The sequence below is a fragment of the Etheostoma spectabile genome, chromosome 21 (assembly GCF_008692095.1).
Source record: "Etheostoma spectabile isolate EspeVRDwgs_2016 chromosome 21, UIUC_Espe_1.0, whole genome shotgun sequence".
Taxonomy (NCBI): Eukaryota; Metazoa; Chordata; class Actinopteri; order Perciformes; family Percidae; genus Etheostoma; species Etheostoma spectabile.
Window position 1 is genome coordinate 9,155,509 of NC_045753.1, and position 19,206 is coordinate 9,174,714.

General features: G+C 42.2%; 1 protein-coding gene across 1 annotated transcript in view; it reads left to right on the plus strand.

The window, feature by feature from the left end:
- wnt3 (wingless-type MMTV integration site family, member 3) overlaps nt 1–19,206 on the plus strand; it is a 23,140-nt gene continuing 3,934 nt past the window's right edge. Inside the window, exons 1-3 of the mRNA XM_032501540.1 lie at nt 1–451; nt 15,162–15,403; nt 18,232–18,497. Of these exons, the coding sequence (XP_032357431.1) occupies nt 372–451; nt 15,162–15,403; nt 18,232–18,497 (588 nt within the window). The 5' untranslated portion in view covers nt 1–371. The remainder of the gene's footprint in view (nt 452–15,161; nt 15,404–18,231; nt 18,498–19,206) is intronic.

Below are 19,206 nucleotides of genomic sequence, written 5' to 3' on the forward strand. Positions count from 1 at the left end.
CTTTAATATTGGGCCTGTGGATGAGGCATCCTGAGGGAGAAAAAAGTAGAGAGAGAAAAAGATATCTACCTTAGGGAAGAACCTCAGAGAGAGGGAGGGAAGGAGAGGACGGGTAGGAGCGTGTGTGCATGTGTGTAAGAGACACTTATTCTCTTAACTACTAGGAGACAGACACACTTTCCTGGCCCGACTCAAAGAAGGGGGAAAACAGGAGGAAGATTTTTTTTTTTCTTCAATATCACTTTAATCGTCCCATCATTCAACAATCAAGCTGCCCTGAAGCTTCTCCTCCTGGAAACTCTTCTTCACTGCCTGCTGGAAGTTATATGTATTGATCCATTTACCCTCTCACACACTACAAGCCTTACCTCATGGATTTGTATCTGATTGGATATTTGATGTGTGTGTGGTTGTCCAGCTCACGGGTGCTTGGAGGCTATCCCATCTGGTGGTGAGTACAAATCCACAGTTCCAGGATCAGACCCTATAGCTGCATAAAGAGAGAGAGTCTTTTTGGTCAAATGATCATTTTTGAGAGGGCAGAATGTGCACTTTCAGTTGACTGCGTGGAAAAATGTTCTCCGGCCCAGTCCAAAGAATCTTAACCTCAAATACTAGTGTAACGGAAAAGGCTTGCCGTTCTTTTCCCCTCTACACTCAGGTCCATTTATCATATTGGAGCATGTTGTGATGCAGAGGATGAATTTTTCGTTTGGGAACCACGGAATATTTAAAAGTGTAAACTTCATTTTTTAAATTTAAAACAGAAAAAAACACATTAGCAAGAGGTTGCCTTGGTTAAAATTAATTGTCAGCTTTACGAGGCATTTCCACACAACAGTGTAAGTCAGTAAGATCATTCATTATTATATAAATTGAGGACATAGCTTAAGGTTGATGACAACACTGATGGTGGTGGTGACAACTCAACAAAGCCTTAAAAAAGCTCCTGTTTCTAAACCATAATCAATTTCTTTCTTGAAATACAGCCATGTAATTTTAGGAGTGCCTCAGGGAGTTCAGCAATCACGACTTATACAATCTGTCATTTTGTTTTGTTTGCTATTGTGCGTCACTGTTCTACATATAGGCCGCCAAATACGGCATGAATTGAATCTAAATTGTTTTTTTTTGTTTTTTTGTAGATGTATGACATGCGTTGCACACATAATCTTTGTGACTGACAAACCTGTACACAATTTGTAAAAATATTACAAATGTGCTGTCTGCCATGCGGTATCAGCTGTAACTCAATTAATCCTTTTTTTGAGAAACAGTTAAGCATATCATTTTGCTTTTCAATTGTACCACAATTCACCCCCTCCACTACGGATTTGTCAAGAGACAATATGTTAAGGTGCCGCAGGGCTTTAGTCTTTGTTAAATTATCCCAGATCGCTTTTGGCACCAGTAACTGAAATTTAGAGGTTTATCTCGTTACAAATTCAGCTACATGCAGCTGACCTCATAGCTCCGGGTCTTCTTTTGTAACATAAAGCTTCTATTTTGGAGATATTTGCGTAGGCGTATGACAAAGCTCTTTTGGCTCACAGCACAATACTTGTCAAAGCTACTGCACTTTTAGTAGCCCAACTAGCATGTGGTCCCACCGTAGTGCGTCCAAACCACGAGCATCTTCTGGTTTCATTTACAGAGCAGGCAGCTGCCAAGCACACAGGCCACAGGGCTGAAGTGTTAATGGCAAAGAGGACTTTACACCCACTCCTGGCTTCAGCAAGAACCATCAGACAACAGTGACAAAGAGCCTGGGAGTCTCTCTCTGTGTAATACCTGCAGCTGTTCTGTTCAAGGAGCTTACATGACACTGGTATAATGTTTGAAGCTCAACAAAGCGCACCACCTTCACACTTCAAATTTTGAAGTGTGGGCTGTGGAAGGAGTTACTGGGAGGGCAGCAAGATGAAAAGCAAAGCCGTAGCTTCAGGTGACTGGGCAGGTGCTGAGGAATGGGTGTCACACAGTGCTGTCAGTGGCATCACCGGCCCCCCCCAACCCGCGCGTGGTGTCGGACATGTCCGAAAGGAGACAAAATGAGGTGGTGTGTCAAACAAGAGGGTGCCGAGTTTCAGCAAGGGCCCAGGCAGGCTCCTCTCAGCTTCTGTCTCTGGGGGCAATGACTTGGCCATAAATTCTCCAACCAAAGTGGGACGGATTGGAGGGAAGAGCCGTTTTTGACTGCTTTATGCCTGGCAGCCTTGCTTTTACAAGATGGGGTGTTGAAAACCAAACAGAGCATAAATAACTCTAGTGATATGCACATATGCATGAACGAAGATGAGGTGTAGTAGAAAGACATAGCAGACTAACGAGGTGGGTTTGGAAAAGGCGAGACGGAGCAGTAAATTGCCTTTTTGAAATGCAAGAATGTTACAGCAGTGAATGAAACAGCAGTGTTGTTCAACATGAGCAAAATCAAACAGTTAAAAGCTATGCTTTGACTCTACATAATCCACAGGTCCAGCAGCGTCTCTGTCCATTTATCTGACAACGCCATCCTTTCTGTGGTTTAAAAATGAAAAGAATATCTGTTCTTAGACTTATTGCTGTGTTTTGGTTTCACCTTTTAACCTACGTTTAATAATCAAAGAATATCAATATCTAAGATATGAAGCTGAGGACTGTGACATAATATTCTGTTCTGATCAAATGCCAAGGTTGTTAATAAGCGTTACGGCTGGTATTGTATTAAGCCTGTGTGGCTTGACTCATCAACGTATCTCTAGAACAGATTAAGCCACTGTGCTTTTTTGTTCCTTGCATAAACAGTGGCGGTTGTAGGTGAATGATGACAGTCACTTTCAGCAAGGAATTAGCTCGGCTGAATTTATCCCCGATACCAGCCATCAAGCGTTAGCAGTGATTATAGTGCGATAGTGATAGTGTTTATCTCTGTCATATCACACCGCACAGCCATGAGATGTTTTAATCCAATAACTGTTATTCTCCCAATCCACTGTTATCATCACAACGGCTCTGTAAGAGAAAGCAAAGATACACATGACGTACATTTGATTTTGTTTTTGGCAATTTCAAGTACGGCCATTTCATGTTTCCCCTCAAATGTCATTGATCAAGACTCCTTAAATTTACATTGTGGTGATTATCAAACCAAACAGAGAACAACGGGAAGGGATAGTGGGAAACTTTATGTTGTTTGTTGTACGTCAAATCTTTTTATTTTTTTCCTTCTTTTTTTTTTTTTAAATTGTCAGCATAAACTTTGCCGGTGCTAAAATCATCATTACCTTAAATGAGCAATCAATGCAGTCCTGATCAACCCATTTTGCTTTGACTCAGTGCAGGTGACAGGGCTTTGTTTAACTTCCACTCACAGGTGAAACATTACTGGCAATCTGACGGGAAAACATCAGCAATGAAAAACCGTCATAATGGCCTAATATTCAGTTGCTGGTACAAATGCAGAAATAGGTTATAAGTAACTCTTTATAATCAGGACAAACTACAAAGAAATATCATTTGGTAACAGTATAGAACAACAATTTAAAAAGGCATTATCCATAAACACTATTCTGTAATTGTGCCTTTTTAAGGCTTTCGCTGATTCAATTTAAACATCCTTTAATTAAAAGTTGGAGCATGTATAAGCTTAAATACGGCTTCCTGTCTAAAATTGTGTTTGCTGTTTGAAGGACTACTTGTGGAAGTTTTGGGAACCACTGAGGCCTCAATAATGTTAGTGGCATACCTCTCAAAAGATCTCACACAACGCTATCTACCACACTGCCCAGTCTATACACAGACCTTTCCAGTTCAACCTGAGCGGCTTAAATGGGGCTCTAGGGTCCATCGCTGGGTCTCAGGAATGTCATTATCTGACTGCCCCCCACCTCCAATCTTCAATCTAATCTTCAACCCCAAAACCCCTACCATTGGCAAAGGGATCACTTAAATGATGCTTACTGCGGGAAAATCCTCCGTCTGCCGTCTTGTGTGAAAAGATCAAGGATGTTCGGGTATTATTCTCAGCAGTGCGGTTAAAAGTAGAGAAAAGAGCAGGGAAGTCCAGAAGAATGTCATTCATAAGAAACTTTAGGGTTCCATTATGAATGGCTGATGGCCGCCATAGGACCAGGGTCAAAGGTAATTTTGGGATAAAGCCCAACAGAAATGTCTCCACGGAAAGTGACACCCACAGGATACAGGGAATGTGGAAGGAGTACATTTCTACAAAGACATGTATGATTATGTAATACGTAGCGCTGGGCGATATGATGGCTTCTACCGGCATTCATTTCCCATGTGTCATGAACTTTTCATTTACGGTTATACGGGTGTATAACCGCAGAGAGCGCTACGGCCGGACTAACTCGCGAGCGCATTGATAACGGGAGCCCTGTTAACTGCGTACACTTCTCTCTCATGGTAGTACATTTATAACAATTAATAACCCACAACTAACTCTCTTTAACAGGATAAAACATCCTTGCACGCAACAATTTGTAACTTAAAACATTTCTAACACTAATAATGTTACATTTGCACTGCCGAACGGCATGCTGGGTAACATTATAGCTGCTAGCCATGTAGCATAACAGTCCGTTAAGCTGGGAGAGGCTCGGTCGCTATTGCAGAGAAGAAAGTTAGACGATGAAGAAAGACCGGAGCTACACCAGAACAGCGAATGCTCAAACGAGGAGCCGTCTGCTGACCCAAAGCTTTTTATTTCTAAAAGAACACACATAACCTTGCCAGTGTAGTTGCCCGTCGCTTTAACATTACTTCGTTGCGCTAACGTTACTCGGTGCAGTGCAAAAGTTAAAGACATGTCACTTCAAGCATGCAGCGGAGCACCATTATGAACGCAAAAACAACCCACCTGCGGTCCCGCTACGGACCGCTGAGAAACACGGGTTCAGAGCAATGATTAAGACACTGGATTTAAGATGTTTTGCCTCGTTGAAATACTCCCGCTAACCTACTAACGTGATTCAAACACCGAAGGAGGCTGACAGCGGAGCTGCGTTCAGTCGCCCACTTATTTACAACGACCTAACTTACCTGTGGCCGAGGTAGCGTTTACACAACGATCTTACAACTGTGTTGTTTTAAAAGGGAAACAATGTTAAAGTCGTTTTTATGCGTGTTCATTCGATTAAAGTATATTTTACTACTTTGCAGTATGTACAGTAAAAATAGTTTAGATTCTCTAACTGTTTTTATGCATTCTTCTCTATATCACGTTATTGTAAAATGTTGTGGAGCCAAGCAAACCCTTTGGTAATCAAAGCTTTTAGTAAACATGACATACACATGTTTTTTGTAATATTTAATGTACTCCTGACAGTAGAATAAGCCATTATGAACTTATATTTAAGGGCCCAGTAAAGTAAAAAGAAAATACCGTAATATACAGTGAAACCGACAGAATTTTAAAAATACCGCAATACAATTTTTTGGTCATAGGCCTACCGTGCAGCAATGGTAAAATTACTATAGCTCTAAGCAGGTGTAAAACTAATTGAATTTGTTTAAACTTCTAGTGACTCAGGTTCATGTTAATGTATTTTTTTATATCTTAAATAATGTTGCCTATCACAATGACCAAGAAGGCATCTAACTGTACTTGTAGTGTCAGTGAGAGTTACCTTAGCGTGCTGAAGCAACACAATACTTCACAAAACAAACTTACAAGGTAGTCGTCACTGAACAAGCATGTGGGATGACATGATACAGTCAGACTCGAGGTAGGCGAGAGGTTCAAAGGAGAGTGGTATTTCAAAGCAGTGAAGGGGAGTTCTAATCTTCCTACACAATCAAAGGACATGCAATGTGCTCTTGTAGGAAATGACAAAGTCCCCCAGTGCGCAGCTATTAGCTGCAGTAAAACACAGGCCAGGGCAGTTCCTCAAAGAAAAAACGGCAACGGCCAGAGGCAAAGAGATCATTAGGGGACACGTGTGGAAGCACACGCACACACACGATATTTAAAGTCTTCATTACCCGGCTGATCCCACCTGTATGGCTTGTTACAGAGGTTAATCATTAGCAGAAAGCAATTTCTCTGACACACAGGGTCAGCGACAGAGACGAGTTGCTCACACCTGTATATTCAGTCAGAGCCCCCAGGTTACTGACCGGGTCAACTAAACAACTTGCGGAGGCAGTGCGGAAAAGAGGAGAGATCAAGGTCTCTAAATTACAAAGAATTCAGTATATATTTTGATAGGACTGGGTACCAAACTTCAATACCTTTAGGCATCAATCAAATGGCCTCCATAGCATCAAGTATCCAAAAATGTCTCGTCATTCAATACAAAATTCTAATACTTAAGGACTAAATCTCATCATCAGCATCAGTGAGCCAATAAGAATGCAGCCTTGACTACAGTGTGCGACACAGAGCTGTGATGTATACAAAAAGATGTGTGCAGTAATGTTGTAATTTCTTTTTGTTTAAATACATTTAAAAAAAAAATTGGAATAAAAAAAAATCCCATCCCAAAACGTCATCTCCAAAAATGAATAATAATGATATATGGGGAAATAATTGGAACCCATTTACCCTCATCAGGGTAGGGCTGGGTAAGTGTTTTCATTACTAGTGGCGATATGATTAGTTTCAGGACTGATACCATTGGATTTCTTTTTCTGATTCATTTAAATTCAGAAATCTAACCGTTTCAACAAAACCCTTTTGTTCATTCGAAAAAAAGAAAAAAGAAACCTGAATCTTATAAGGTTTAACAGTGTCTACACAAAAGCAGCCTTTACAAGAACGCACCCTACGGAAAATCGTCTGAAATTAGCAATTTCTTTTTTCCAAATCAAGAATAATCAAATTCAAAAATATGTGAACAATAATATCAATATGCCCAGATGTTTGATGCCAGCTTTTGGAAAGTTCGGTACATTTTAGTTTGCTCCAAAAGTGACACCCAGCCCTATTGAGGGATACATAGGTAAGAGAGAGAAGCAAAAACATGCATGACAGTTGGATTGGACATACTGTCTTTTGAGCGAAATATCTGCAGACTGGCAAGCTCCGTTAACCAGGTTCAACCCCAACAATGTAGCATTACACCACAGCTTTTATTGAGTTTTTTTCCAAATTACCTAAGCATGCGAGGGTGAACAGCAATTAGGACTTTATCTACTTTTAAACACACAATCATGCGGTGTTTGAAATTGCCACAAAGAAATTCCAGGCATAGAATGGAAGATTCCAGACAATCCCCTACGAGTTATGATTTGCATAGGATGCATTACTGCTGACAATTCAAGCAGCAGTGCCAACAAGCTGCCCCTAATGAGCAGTGGCAGGGAACAATGCACTGTTTTGAGTTGTGGTGCATTCACACAGTCCCTCAGGACTCTCATTCAAAGCTCTGTCCTTTCACGACAACAGCTGAGACTCTGTTGTGTCCACCTGCAGACAGACCAGGACACCGAGCTTCCAGTTTGACGTGCATTTGTCAGTGCACTTGTGTGCAGAGGAACTTCTGCTCTCATTCACCTTCTGACTGACAGGTTCACAAGTTTACACCCTGTTCAGTTTCCCTCTTCACATCTCCATACTTGTGACTGCAGGGGCTCCTTGTACCAACTCTGCACTCTCTGCAACAGTCTGCAGAGACAAAAAAGGAGGGGAGGCAAAGGAGGTAGAAACAACGAACAGGTTGGAACATTTTTCAGGGGTCCTGTCATTTTTTATCTGATCAGCCAGAAGCTGTTGGACTACAAATCAAAAGTGTGCCAAAGAAAAAGAGAAGACAACAAAACACAGACAGGAGCTTTGCATTCCAGCCTCCACCAGGAAAAGTCCCATCCTCGGGCAAAGCCGGCAACTTTCCTTGGCCCACTTACTCTCTTTCGGGTGTCTTTAGCTCTCTACGGACTCTGTTTTGGGATTTATAAATGAAACTGTGATGGCAATGTTTTCAATGCACGTCTCTAACTGCTCTGCCAGGGCTTCATTTAGCAACATGATCTCCTCCAGGCAAAATCTGACAAGTTGAGCCGCAGCATCAACATATAGGAGGTAAATTAGAGGTAGATTAGAGTTTAATGCAAATAATATTCTGTTACTGCAGATGCCTTTTCAGGAGCCTGGCTCTCACAGAGGATTGGACAGAACACACTTGCGACTGAGCGCTTCAGGCACAAACCCAGCATAAGCTAACATTAATTTCTCTTTAATGAAATAAGTTAACTAGTTTAGACATGGTTAAGAATGACTGGCACCTATCGTCAACGATGGCAAAGACATTGGAATGTGAAGCATTAAATCAAATATAAAACCAGAATCAAATGTGTGTGTGAAGGCTGAATCTTGTCAAATTAATTATTGCCTCTATTTAGCTGTAGGTTTCAACTTTACAAGTAACAGAAAATAGTATAAAGTCATTATAGTATCTAAACGATTTGTATGAGCTCTTTGTTCATAGAATTAAAAAAAGGAAATAAAATGTTTTAATAAGCAATTTATTAAAATATTGGTTCCCCAACTGGAGATTGTGTACACCCAGGTAGGGGTGTGCAAAGTGACGTAGGTGGTACGCAAAAAAGCAAATCCACATATACGAGTGCAGGGGGCAGGGTACGTCGCTGGAGGTTGAAGGTGTCTGAAGCTGGGGTACAGGACTGTAAAACGTTTGGGAAACTGTGCATTTAAGGATCAGAGCTGAATGAAGCCTGATATTCTGTTAACTAAGGAACTACTCTGAAATGAATCCAACCCTAAACCAAAAACAAAGGTGTAGTTGAATACATTATCAACTCTAAGTCTCCTCTTGACCTGAAAGCAAAAACCTCTATATATGGGCGCCTGCTCTACCAGGTGAGCTACCCAGGCGCCCATCATAGTGATAACCTTGTTGGAAGTAGGAACTTACAAGTAGCAACACAACCATGTATTTCAAATTTGCCTTCACACATGCATACAGGTTTCCATGAGTCTTTAAACAGTGCCTAAGGAATAATGCATGGAGGGATGGATTGTGACAGGCTCTCTAATCCCTCTCTTTTCCTCTCTGCTTCACCCTCATACTTTGGATGCCACTTTAACACTCCAATTTGTTCTGAACTACAAGCCACCGAAAAACTTCAGTCAATAATCTGAACATAAAACATATTTTAATGTGTGCCTTTCCGACCATCAAGGTTCATAATGTCAGCTGAAACCAGTAACGCTAGTGAAAACAAAGTGCACTGATTATATATCCAGTTGAGATATTTTTTGTATTTGTACTTGAGTATTTCAAAATGTATGTTACTTTAGACTTATTCTCCACTACATTTTAGAAGAAAATATTGTACTTCTTACTCCACTACATTTAAACAGCTACTTTGCAAATTCAGATTTTACACACAAAGCATGTCATAAGCTAATTACCTATTTATATATATCTGAATCAAAAAAACTACCCCACAGTATGTTGCTTTATAATTAGCTCCACTTTAATCAGCTGCAACATTAAAAAGGCTGCATACATATTTCATAACCATCACCCATAGTGTAACACAACGTAGTAAAGACATGTGTCATTCTGCCTCAATAAAATCTTAAATGCAGGACTTGTAATGGAATATTTTTACTTTATGGTATTGATAGTTAGTGTTAGTTTGTAAATGAGCTGAAACTCAGAAAAACAAGATTATATAGCCTAACTTGAGTTAATTTACGTTTATTGTTTACTGGAAGCGCGCAAGCGCATTGAGGAGTAACGTTAGGACAAACAAATAGAAAACGTACAACCATAAAAATGAAATGAAGCGTATAAAAAACACACAGTTTTATGTGCTTTAAAGGAACTTAACTACATGAGAAAAGTGGAATGAGTAAAGGTAGGTTAGTAGAGATTATTTACCCGGCTATCATGTAGCATAAATCATCTTTTACATTTAAGGAGTCCCTTAACGTTGGCTCACTGACGTTAACGCTAAACGTAAACTAGCTAACAAGCTAGCTAGCTACATTGAAAGCACAGCTAGCGCTCTGTTTGTGTTTCCCTGAAGGCTAACATTACCGTTCAAGTCAAATGTTGATTCAAATATTTCAGCAGGTTGTCGACACTTACCACTGTAGGTTGCCATATTCCTCAAACATTTTTAGGAAGGCATTGCAGGAAGGGGATCAACCGAACCTTCCCCATTCTGACCAAAGATGGCAGCCGGAAGTGACATTTGAACACGTATTTTATATGAAAATATACAATTGTTGTAAATAACAAAGATGACACTACAGTAAATTCTTAGCAGTGCAATCATCAATGCAAGTGTAAAATAAACAATAAGTAACACACAGATAGCATTTAAACTGTTACAGTTATGTAAATAAAATGCATACAATTATTCCCTAAAGTAATATTTTAAACTTTTGTGACCATTACAGGTACAATGCTACTTAGAGGTTGGTTGTAGGATCTTCTGTATTTGTGTGTGCTCATGTGTGGAGGTCTCAAGCCTTTGCCAAGGTTAGGCCCAAGACCCAAACAGTGTAGCCTAAAGGGCCTACATCGGGTTTGCCCAGAACACAGTCACTTATTTTACTTTAACACTTAAAGATGAGCAGCAACTCCGTCAAGATATATTGAAGTCATATTTGATCACACATGAGGACCGTAAAATCTGAGTAAGAGCCACCTGATCATAATGACTTTGATTAATGAGGCAAACAATCCGGGTATCATCAGCCCTGTTCTTAGATACTTGTATACAGGCCCTGGTCATGAACTTCAAACTGTTTCTGTAGGCCATCAGGCTAAAGGCAGTGAGGTCAGATGTCATGTTCTGCTCAATAGGTTCAGAGGGTCACCTGGTGCTTTTTGTGCCTCTGGACATAGGAGTCTGTCACAAAAAGAAAGCTCATCTGTGCACAGACGTGTGCTACACACTGACCCCTGTAATGCAGACCTCCCACAATAGCAGCTGCAACATATTTCTGACAGTACAAGATTCCATGCTCAGAGACAAAATAAAAACAGTGAGATGCCACTTCACGTTTCTAACCTGGCAGCAGAGATTGTAGTTGTGATTTTATTGCATTGGGAGTGGTTGAGTCTCGAGTTTTTGTTGACAGTGTTACAGGCTCGATTGCGTGAATTTCCACAGTTCAGCGAGGTGTGTGGTGGAATCCCTTTGTTTCCTCTGCTTCATTTCTGTGGTTTCCAGCGGCCCGTCATACTTTCACATCAGCCCAGTTTAGATACTGAGAAAACCCCCCAACCAAGCCGTAAACACCCCAGGCCAGTAGAGGCCCCATACGGACCTGCCTGGGCATGCACCTGCCAAGCCCTGCTGTTCACTGCTGCTCTGCTGCTCGTCTCATCCCCTGCAGCAGATTCCCCCGGCATTCTACCTCTGTGGAGGTCTCTGAATCTGCTACTCCCTCACTCGGTTGAGACACGTTGCTCGTGGCTTCCGAGAAGTGAGGCAAAGCAGGCCGGATCAGCATGGCTCTCATGTGGTCTGCATGCATGCGTCTGTGTGTGTGTCTGTTTGCACGATACGCCTCATAACCCCTTGGGGTTAAGACTCTCATTAGCACCTAGCCAAAAAGATATCCCTTTCATCTGATCTGTCCACACGAATCAAGTGAGGCACATCCATTGCAAACAAAGACAAATAGGCTGGCAGATCCACAGACTGTAGTCTAAACATGCTATGTCCACCACAAAGTCCCACGCGGTTAGCTAATTGATTCCATCAGAAATCCCAAATTCATGGCTAAGCCTGCATGTCAGAGTCGTGGGCAAGCAGTTTAGCTGTCCTTAACAGAACCTCAAATGTAGCAGAGGTTGGCACAGCAGTCTAAATACAGAGATATCTCACTTGGGCAGAGATATTCCTTTGAGTTAACTGACTGATGTTGTTGGGGAGCTTGTGACACCAAGGTTCAAATACAAGCTTTGTGCAGGGCATCATCCACTCTGGTCCATCCCATGACTGAGAGATTAATGGGCAGTAACCAAGCTAGCAGACAGTGTAATTAAGGCCTTTAGTCACTCAGTCACCAGACGCAGTGAAGTCAGCAACACTTGAACTCAATGATGTTGGTGAGATTGGGACTAGCAGATGACGTAATGTGGCTGCCTTCGCTTCAGTAAACTTAAGACAAGAACATGAATGAGATTGATGAGAACTATCAAATTACTGCATGGGAACATCAAATTGGGCAAAACAACATTTCAAGTTTGAATCATTAAGTTGAAAATGAAAGAGAAGAGACTTATTCTGCATAGCGGTGTTTGAGAGTTTTGAATAGTTTATGTAACTGTGCTATCCTTGAGGAACTGTGAACTGTGAAGGGTTTCATACTGAAACGGTTTGTTGTGTATCAGTGTCAGTCAGGAAGCTCATGCCAACAACACAAGTGGTTTATAGCTGATTATGTGATCATCATACAGCATATATTCCATTACACCAGCAGCTGTAAAAGCTAAACTCAGCTCAGCTCCATTTCTCAGTGTGTAAGCTGCACTGGCAAACGTTGATACCTGGGAGGCTGCTGTAACAATGCTCACATGTGATCAAAAAGTTTCTGTGTTTGGGAGGGGTGGAAGGTGTTGGGGCGTGGGGGCTGGGTTTTGGTGGTTTCCATATGTAAAAAGCAAAAGCGCACATGAGCTATGAACCTATTTAAGTTTTTTTTTTCCTGTGACTTCAATGGCTTGACTTTTGTGTTGGGGTGGGGCACTGCACTGCACTCATCTGTCAGAGTCAGTGGCTACTATGACTGGGTTGCGCCCTGCGGGGGTCCTGAGGTCATCCTGTGTGGCGCTCTGATCTGATCAGCGTCCATTGTTCCCCATGATCTTCTCAGTGCCTCCAGCGCCACGCTGTCTGCCCAGCCCCAACCAAGTGCTGGAGCGTCTGCTCAACGCTGGTAAAGCTCTTCTCTTAGAGCTATTGGCAGCCAGTGATGGGAATAACAGCGTTATAAATAACGGCATTATTAATAACAACGTTACTTTTTTCAGTAACAAGTAATCTAATTGATTACTCCAGTCTTTACCGTTACTGCCAAAAAATGTCACATTTAAGTAGGGACGTTCCAATACAGATACCAGTATCGGTGTTGCCTCCGATACTGCCTAAAACGTTGGTATCGGTATTGGGTATTACTGGAGTTTATGCACCGATCCGATACCATGTAATAAAGCCCTAAAGAAAATGTACTTTAAAGTAATTTATTTATGTTCTTTTTTTCGTTATAACTGACTGTCAAACTAGATGATAAAAAAAGGTTCTGTGGCATTCATTGTTTGAGAGTTTAACCTGAACCAGACCAACAACAGAGATAGAAATCATATCACATCCATACAGGGATAGTAGTATACAGTTGTTAAAAGATAATAATATATTTGGCACACTGGTATCGGATCAGTACTCGGTATCGGCCGATACGCAAGTTCAGATATCAGAATCAGTATCAGGAATAAAAAAATGGCATCGGACCATCTCTACATTTAAGCATTTAAAGATTTACTTGAAAGTAACGCAATAGTTACTTTCTGACATAACTAGTAACTTTTATAATTTGCAACTGAGAAACTAATTTACTTTTGGAAGAAGTAACTAGTAATTGTAACAAATTACTTTTCTAAAAGTAACTTGCCCAACACTGTTGGCAGCACATCTTCATATCCCTAACCCTGTAAACACCCAAATCACACACATCTATAAAGCTTTTAAGAATGCAGACCATTACGGAAACACGATTCTTTAGATGATACACTGTATGCCCGGAAAAAAATAAACAAGTAATTTGAGTCCTGACATCCTACAGTGAATACATGACCTTCTGGGAGAAGCCGCACAGTTTTGTTTGAGCTTGTCATCACAAAAAGCATGTTAAAACATGGGCATGGCAAACATGCTTCTCTCTCTCTCTTTTATTTCAAGAGAAATAGAAAGCAATTATAATTAATTACCTGAATGAAACTATAATGGTTTCTGGCATCACAAGCTGATCTTGACTGTCTCTTTGTGGTGATAAATCCCTGCTTAGGCACATCTGCGCGAGACTTCTGGAGAGGCACACAACTTCAGATATTCTGTTTTCGTCCATCACCAGCGAGCTCAGCTGTATACGCTGTCATTCTTATCAAATCAGCTACAGAGAAAAACCACAATTGATGATGGAACTGCAGAGGCAGGTGTTTTCATATATTTGAAATGAGGGGGCTTTTCCCAACCTAAGCAGACAGGTTCTTGTGTGTTATCTGTTAGATCAGCAGATCTGTGTATGCTAACAAGTGGGAACACTTTGAAAAGTCACTACTAATAGCTTGTATCCCTGCCCTGAAGTGGGCCCATTAGCCCCCTCCCTTCCTGGTAGAAAAAAAAAACTAAATAAACAGGAGCTCTTAGTATAAACTATATTAAATTGATAAGTCAATAAACACTCCAGTATGAATCACTGCACCATCACAGAGCTTTGCTTACAGTTAAACCTGAGATTAATGAATACTGAAGTGGTCCCCTCTGGAAGAGCAAGTTGCCTTTCACAGAGGCCTCCCTGGCAGGTCATCATTGCTATTGTGGGGTAGAGTTCATGGAGGGCACAGACTTGCACTGTGAGTCTCACTTCCCACATCCTATAAATTGTTAAGCACTGGGGCTGAGGAGCATTTGCTGATATCAGTGTGCAAAACTTTGTAATTGCTTTATTTTAAGAGATACGTGTTCTACGACAAAACCATGTTGTTAAATGTTGTCTAAACAAAAGCAGCAGTACATGACTTACTATTATATACAATAATGACTTATTAAAGTTGACGAAAATGGGCAAAATCTTGATGTTAATAAGGAACTGTCTGGCCAAAGAATGTAGTACATCCCACTGAATAAAAAGAGTTTATCTTATTTTATCTTACAAGATTATTATTATTAATCTGACCAGACATTCCAGTGTCAGCTTTCAATACTTTTTTGTGCTTCAAATACTTTTAGCTGGTACTAAACAATTCAATATAAACCTTAAAAAAAAAAGAGAATTAAAAAAACCTATTTAGTATTTGCAGTGATGGCCTGTTAGATGTTTGGTTGCTACACTTCGTGATAAACCCCTTTTGATCATGTTGCAGTTATTTTTATATATTATACAGATGCAGACATGTGTTTATGACCAGGCGATCTCACATAGTGATGCTCTCTCTCTCTGTCTGTGCGCGCCACAGGTCCCTGGCCCTTGGGCAGCAGTACTCGTCACTGGGCTCCCAACCCATCCTGTGCGGCTCTATCCCCGGCCTCGTGCCCAAGCAGCTGCGTTTCTGTCGCAACTACATAGAGATCATGCCCAGCGTCGCAGAAGGAGTCAAGCTGGGGATCCAGGAGTGCCAGCATCAGTTTAGGGGCCGGCGATGGAACTGCACCACCATTAAGGACAACCTGGCCATATTTGGCCCTGTGCTAGATAAAGGTAAATAAAAATCTCTATTTCTGTATTTGGTAACAATGTACATATGTATCCGAGGCTTAAAGGTATAAAAGAAGTTAAAATCTGAAGGATCTGTGCTAAACAACTCGCTACTGTAAAAACTATGGCTGAGGCTATTGCAAGCTGTTGTGAAACATACACCCTAAAGGCTTAGCACTGCCTGTTCTCTGGGCTTTTGCTGACAAACGCCTAACTAGGGCAATTACAATAATATACACCTTTCCTGGCTGCAGTGAGAAATGAGCGCAGGTACAAGCACTGACACATTATTCAACTTCCATCCATCTTTACCCTCAGTTCCGTGTTTGTCTTCAGACTCAGTGACTTCTTTTTGGTTTTCCCAACCGTGTTTACACTTTCATACTTAAAAGGGGGTCAGCGCGGTAAATCTATCAGCACAACCTGACAAGTACAGCTGATATACGGGAGGCATCCATCAGGCGCTTCACACGCAGAATTCTAATTGTAAGATATCGCCACACTAACTGTGTCTTTTACACAATCCCACTAAACCTGACAGTGAGGGACAATAGGCACAGGTGTCCCGCTTAAGGCATTGCAGTCCCTAATTATGAAGGTAGGAGTTGTGTGTTGTGAGTGAGGCTGCTGATTGGAAATGAATTACCCTGTGTGTCAGAGGGGAAGGAATCTGAGCAGCAATGGGCAGTGTGAGCAGTCCAAGCTCCTCAGTCAAATGAAAGGGAGAGGGGAGGCCAAATGAGATTACAGGCAATAGAAAAGGGCCGGGGGGCTCCGCTCAACCCCTACTGTGCATGAAGACCAGTGCGCGCCTCACACAGTCCAGCTCCCACGGACGTCCCATTCACACGCCCTTTTGACTCTGTCATGAAAACAGGCTGAAAGGGGATCTCTCCCAACCTAGCCCGGGTGTAGACTTTGGGATAGGGAAGCAAAGGAAGGAAGGAAGGAGGGAAGGAAGGAAGAAGAGCATCTCACATCTCAAGAGTTTGAGTTAGGGAAGGGCGAGCTACCAACCATCAGCCCCAGCCACCTTAAGCTGCGTGTTGGCCGCGGTGGTGTTGTGGGGTGGAAGCCTGGAGGAAGTGGGGGGTTGAGGTCCTGTGGGTGGTGTATGGGATTTCAGCTCAGGGTGTTGGCGGAGGGGTGGCTAGAGAGAGAGAGGAGGGGGGTGGGGGGTTAGGGAGTTTAGGGAATGCCAGCTCCGGGCAGAGCGGGGCTGTGGGGGCGCGAGTTGCTGGGCCCTTTGTGTGGATAATACAGTGTGACACAAGGGAAACAAAGGCGGATTGATGGGCCCAGCAGGTAGCAGAAGCAGCACTAGCCATGGCTAGCAGCCAGAGCTCCAGGGGCCGAGGGCTCACAGGCCCCTGTTGTGGAGGGCCCTGCTAGGCTTGCCAGGGCGAGCAGGGGATGCCCAACCTGAGGACTCATGCAAGGACTCACAGGGAATTTAGACCAAAACTGTGTCCTTTTGCTAGGAATGAAATGTGGAAATACAGCAAACATAGACACACACAAGTCTAGTTAGTATTTAATTGTTTAGATGCAATATGATATAATATACTAAAATAACATATTGGGACCATATGGGTTCACTTTGTATTATTATTTTTCAAATGTTGTTGAATATAGTTGGGATTTACAGTATGTCAGCATCTGCATTACATTTTCACAACAAAAGACCGCAATCTATCTGACCTTTCACCTTATCTGACCTTTTTCCTGTAAATTATTAGCATTCATACTCTCAGAAATTTCAGAAATATAGATACATTAAAAATAATTCATAAAATATCACATTTTTGTTTTGTTACTTTGCTTGCGGATACTTTCAGGGTGGAAAACACAAGACTAGCCTCCAGCCATACATCAGTAAAGTCTTAGTCTGTGGCTTGTAAAGTATTCTGATTGCTTCTCGAAAAAACGTATTGGCAGTGGAATTGCTGAGGAATTTCTGGCTTTAGTAGCCACTGTGGTCTGTGAAATACGGGTTTAATTCTCTGGTCGTGTTCGTACAAATTTCAAAACTCAGATCACCCAACTGTGCATGTCAAAAACTCAGGCCACTCAATGCTCATGAAAAGTCGAGCCACTGCTCCCCTTACCTCTGTGTGTCTGTGTGTCTCTGTGTGTGTTTGTGTGTGTGCTAGTGGAGTGTAATGGGTGAGCCTTGGTAAGTGTGCTGTGATTGTGAAACAATGGTGTCTGATTACGTAATAAGCTGTTGCCTTCAAAGGAGGCGTAACTCCATCCTTCAGTGTAAAAGAAAATAAGAAACAGGCCGACACACTGCTTGGTTTCACCAGAAGGCCTTTGGCTCTGAACAGGGACGGGTAGGAGGTGGGGGTGACAACATTCCTGGAACACTATCCAGATGCAAAGCAGCACACCTCAGGGATGAGAGGAGGTCACTGAGATCCCACTGAGCGTTAGGCCCTCCTGACACAACCACAATGGGCTGATGTCACTGCAGGGACTCTGCTATTAGGCTCCTTCATGTGTCCCGCAGTCTGTGCCTCCTCATCGCTGACGAGGATCCTATAGTCAATACTATGAACCAGGTTTACATGTTGTAAAATAAGAGAGGGTTAAGTTCTTTTTCCGAAGGCTTTTTCAGTGGTCACACCTGGGCATGAATGTGCCTTCTCAAAGATGAAATGTTGTGTTAAAAGGTTGTTGCCTGGAGGTTTCCCTTTCAATACTTCTGTCTGGATGTTGGCAGCAGTAAAGATTGCCTTGTCCATGTTTAACATGAGATTGACACACTCTCTGTATCTCTCTTTTTCACTCTTTCTGTCTTTCTGTCCGACTTCACCCGTCTCGTTCAGCAACCAGAGAGTCAGCGTTTGTCCACTCCATAGCTTCAGCAGGCGTGGCGTTTGCAGTGACGCGCTCCTGCGCTGAGGGCACATCCACCATGTGCGGCTGCGATTCGCACCACAAGGGACCCCCCGGCGAGGGCTGGAAGTGGGGCGGGTGCAGCGAGGACGCAGACTTTGGGGTGCAGGTGTCCAGGGAGTTCGCCGACGCCAGAGAGAATCGTCCGGACGCTCGCTCGGCAATGAACAGACACAACAATGAGGCGGGACGCACGGTACACACATTTACACACATATGAGAAAATATGTTCTTCAATTTCTTGTTAGCTTTCTGTATTCCATATTAATATACCCTACATGTCAAAGGAATGAAGACATCTGAACATTTCACTCACACGTGAGTGTTATAAAGTCATGCGCTGTCTCCTGCTGACAGCCTCCACCCTCCTGGGAAGGCTTTGCACAAGATTTTGTGCAACATTAAGATTTGCTTTTACTTGAACTAAGGACCCAAGCACAAACCATGAAAGACAGAGGTGGACAGGGGAGTCCACATACTTTTGGCCAGACAGTGTACATATTGATAACCACAAAACTAAACTGATCAGACAGCAGTGGTTCAAAAGTGTTGGACGTTGCAAGACAAAAGAATGTTCCATTGTTGAGCACATTTTGTACAGTGGAATGAAAATTCTGTAGTACATCACATTCATTAGACAACCTTAGCACACATTGTGTGATAAATTGTAGCAAAAAGGGGGAAACTGAGACAGGGGTGCAGTAAACAATGGACAATGACGTGACTGTCATGCAAAAGGAGTGGATTTATCCAGAAAACCTCACTGTTTGGGACTGCTAATTGTTTGTGTGACGTGCAGGGATTTGGTATTTGACTTGTCCGCACATTTCTGAGTTTCAACCTGCAAATGAGCACTTGACTTTGAATGACTAGTTAATTACTCATCTGAGAGCAGTCCCCCCCCC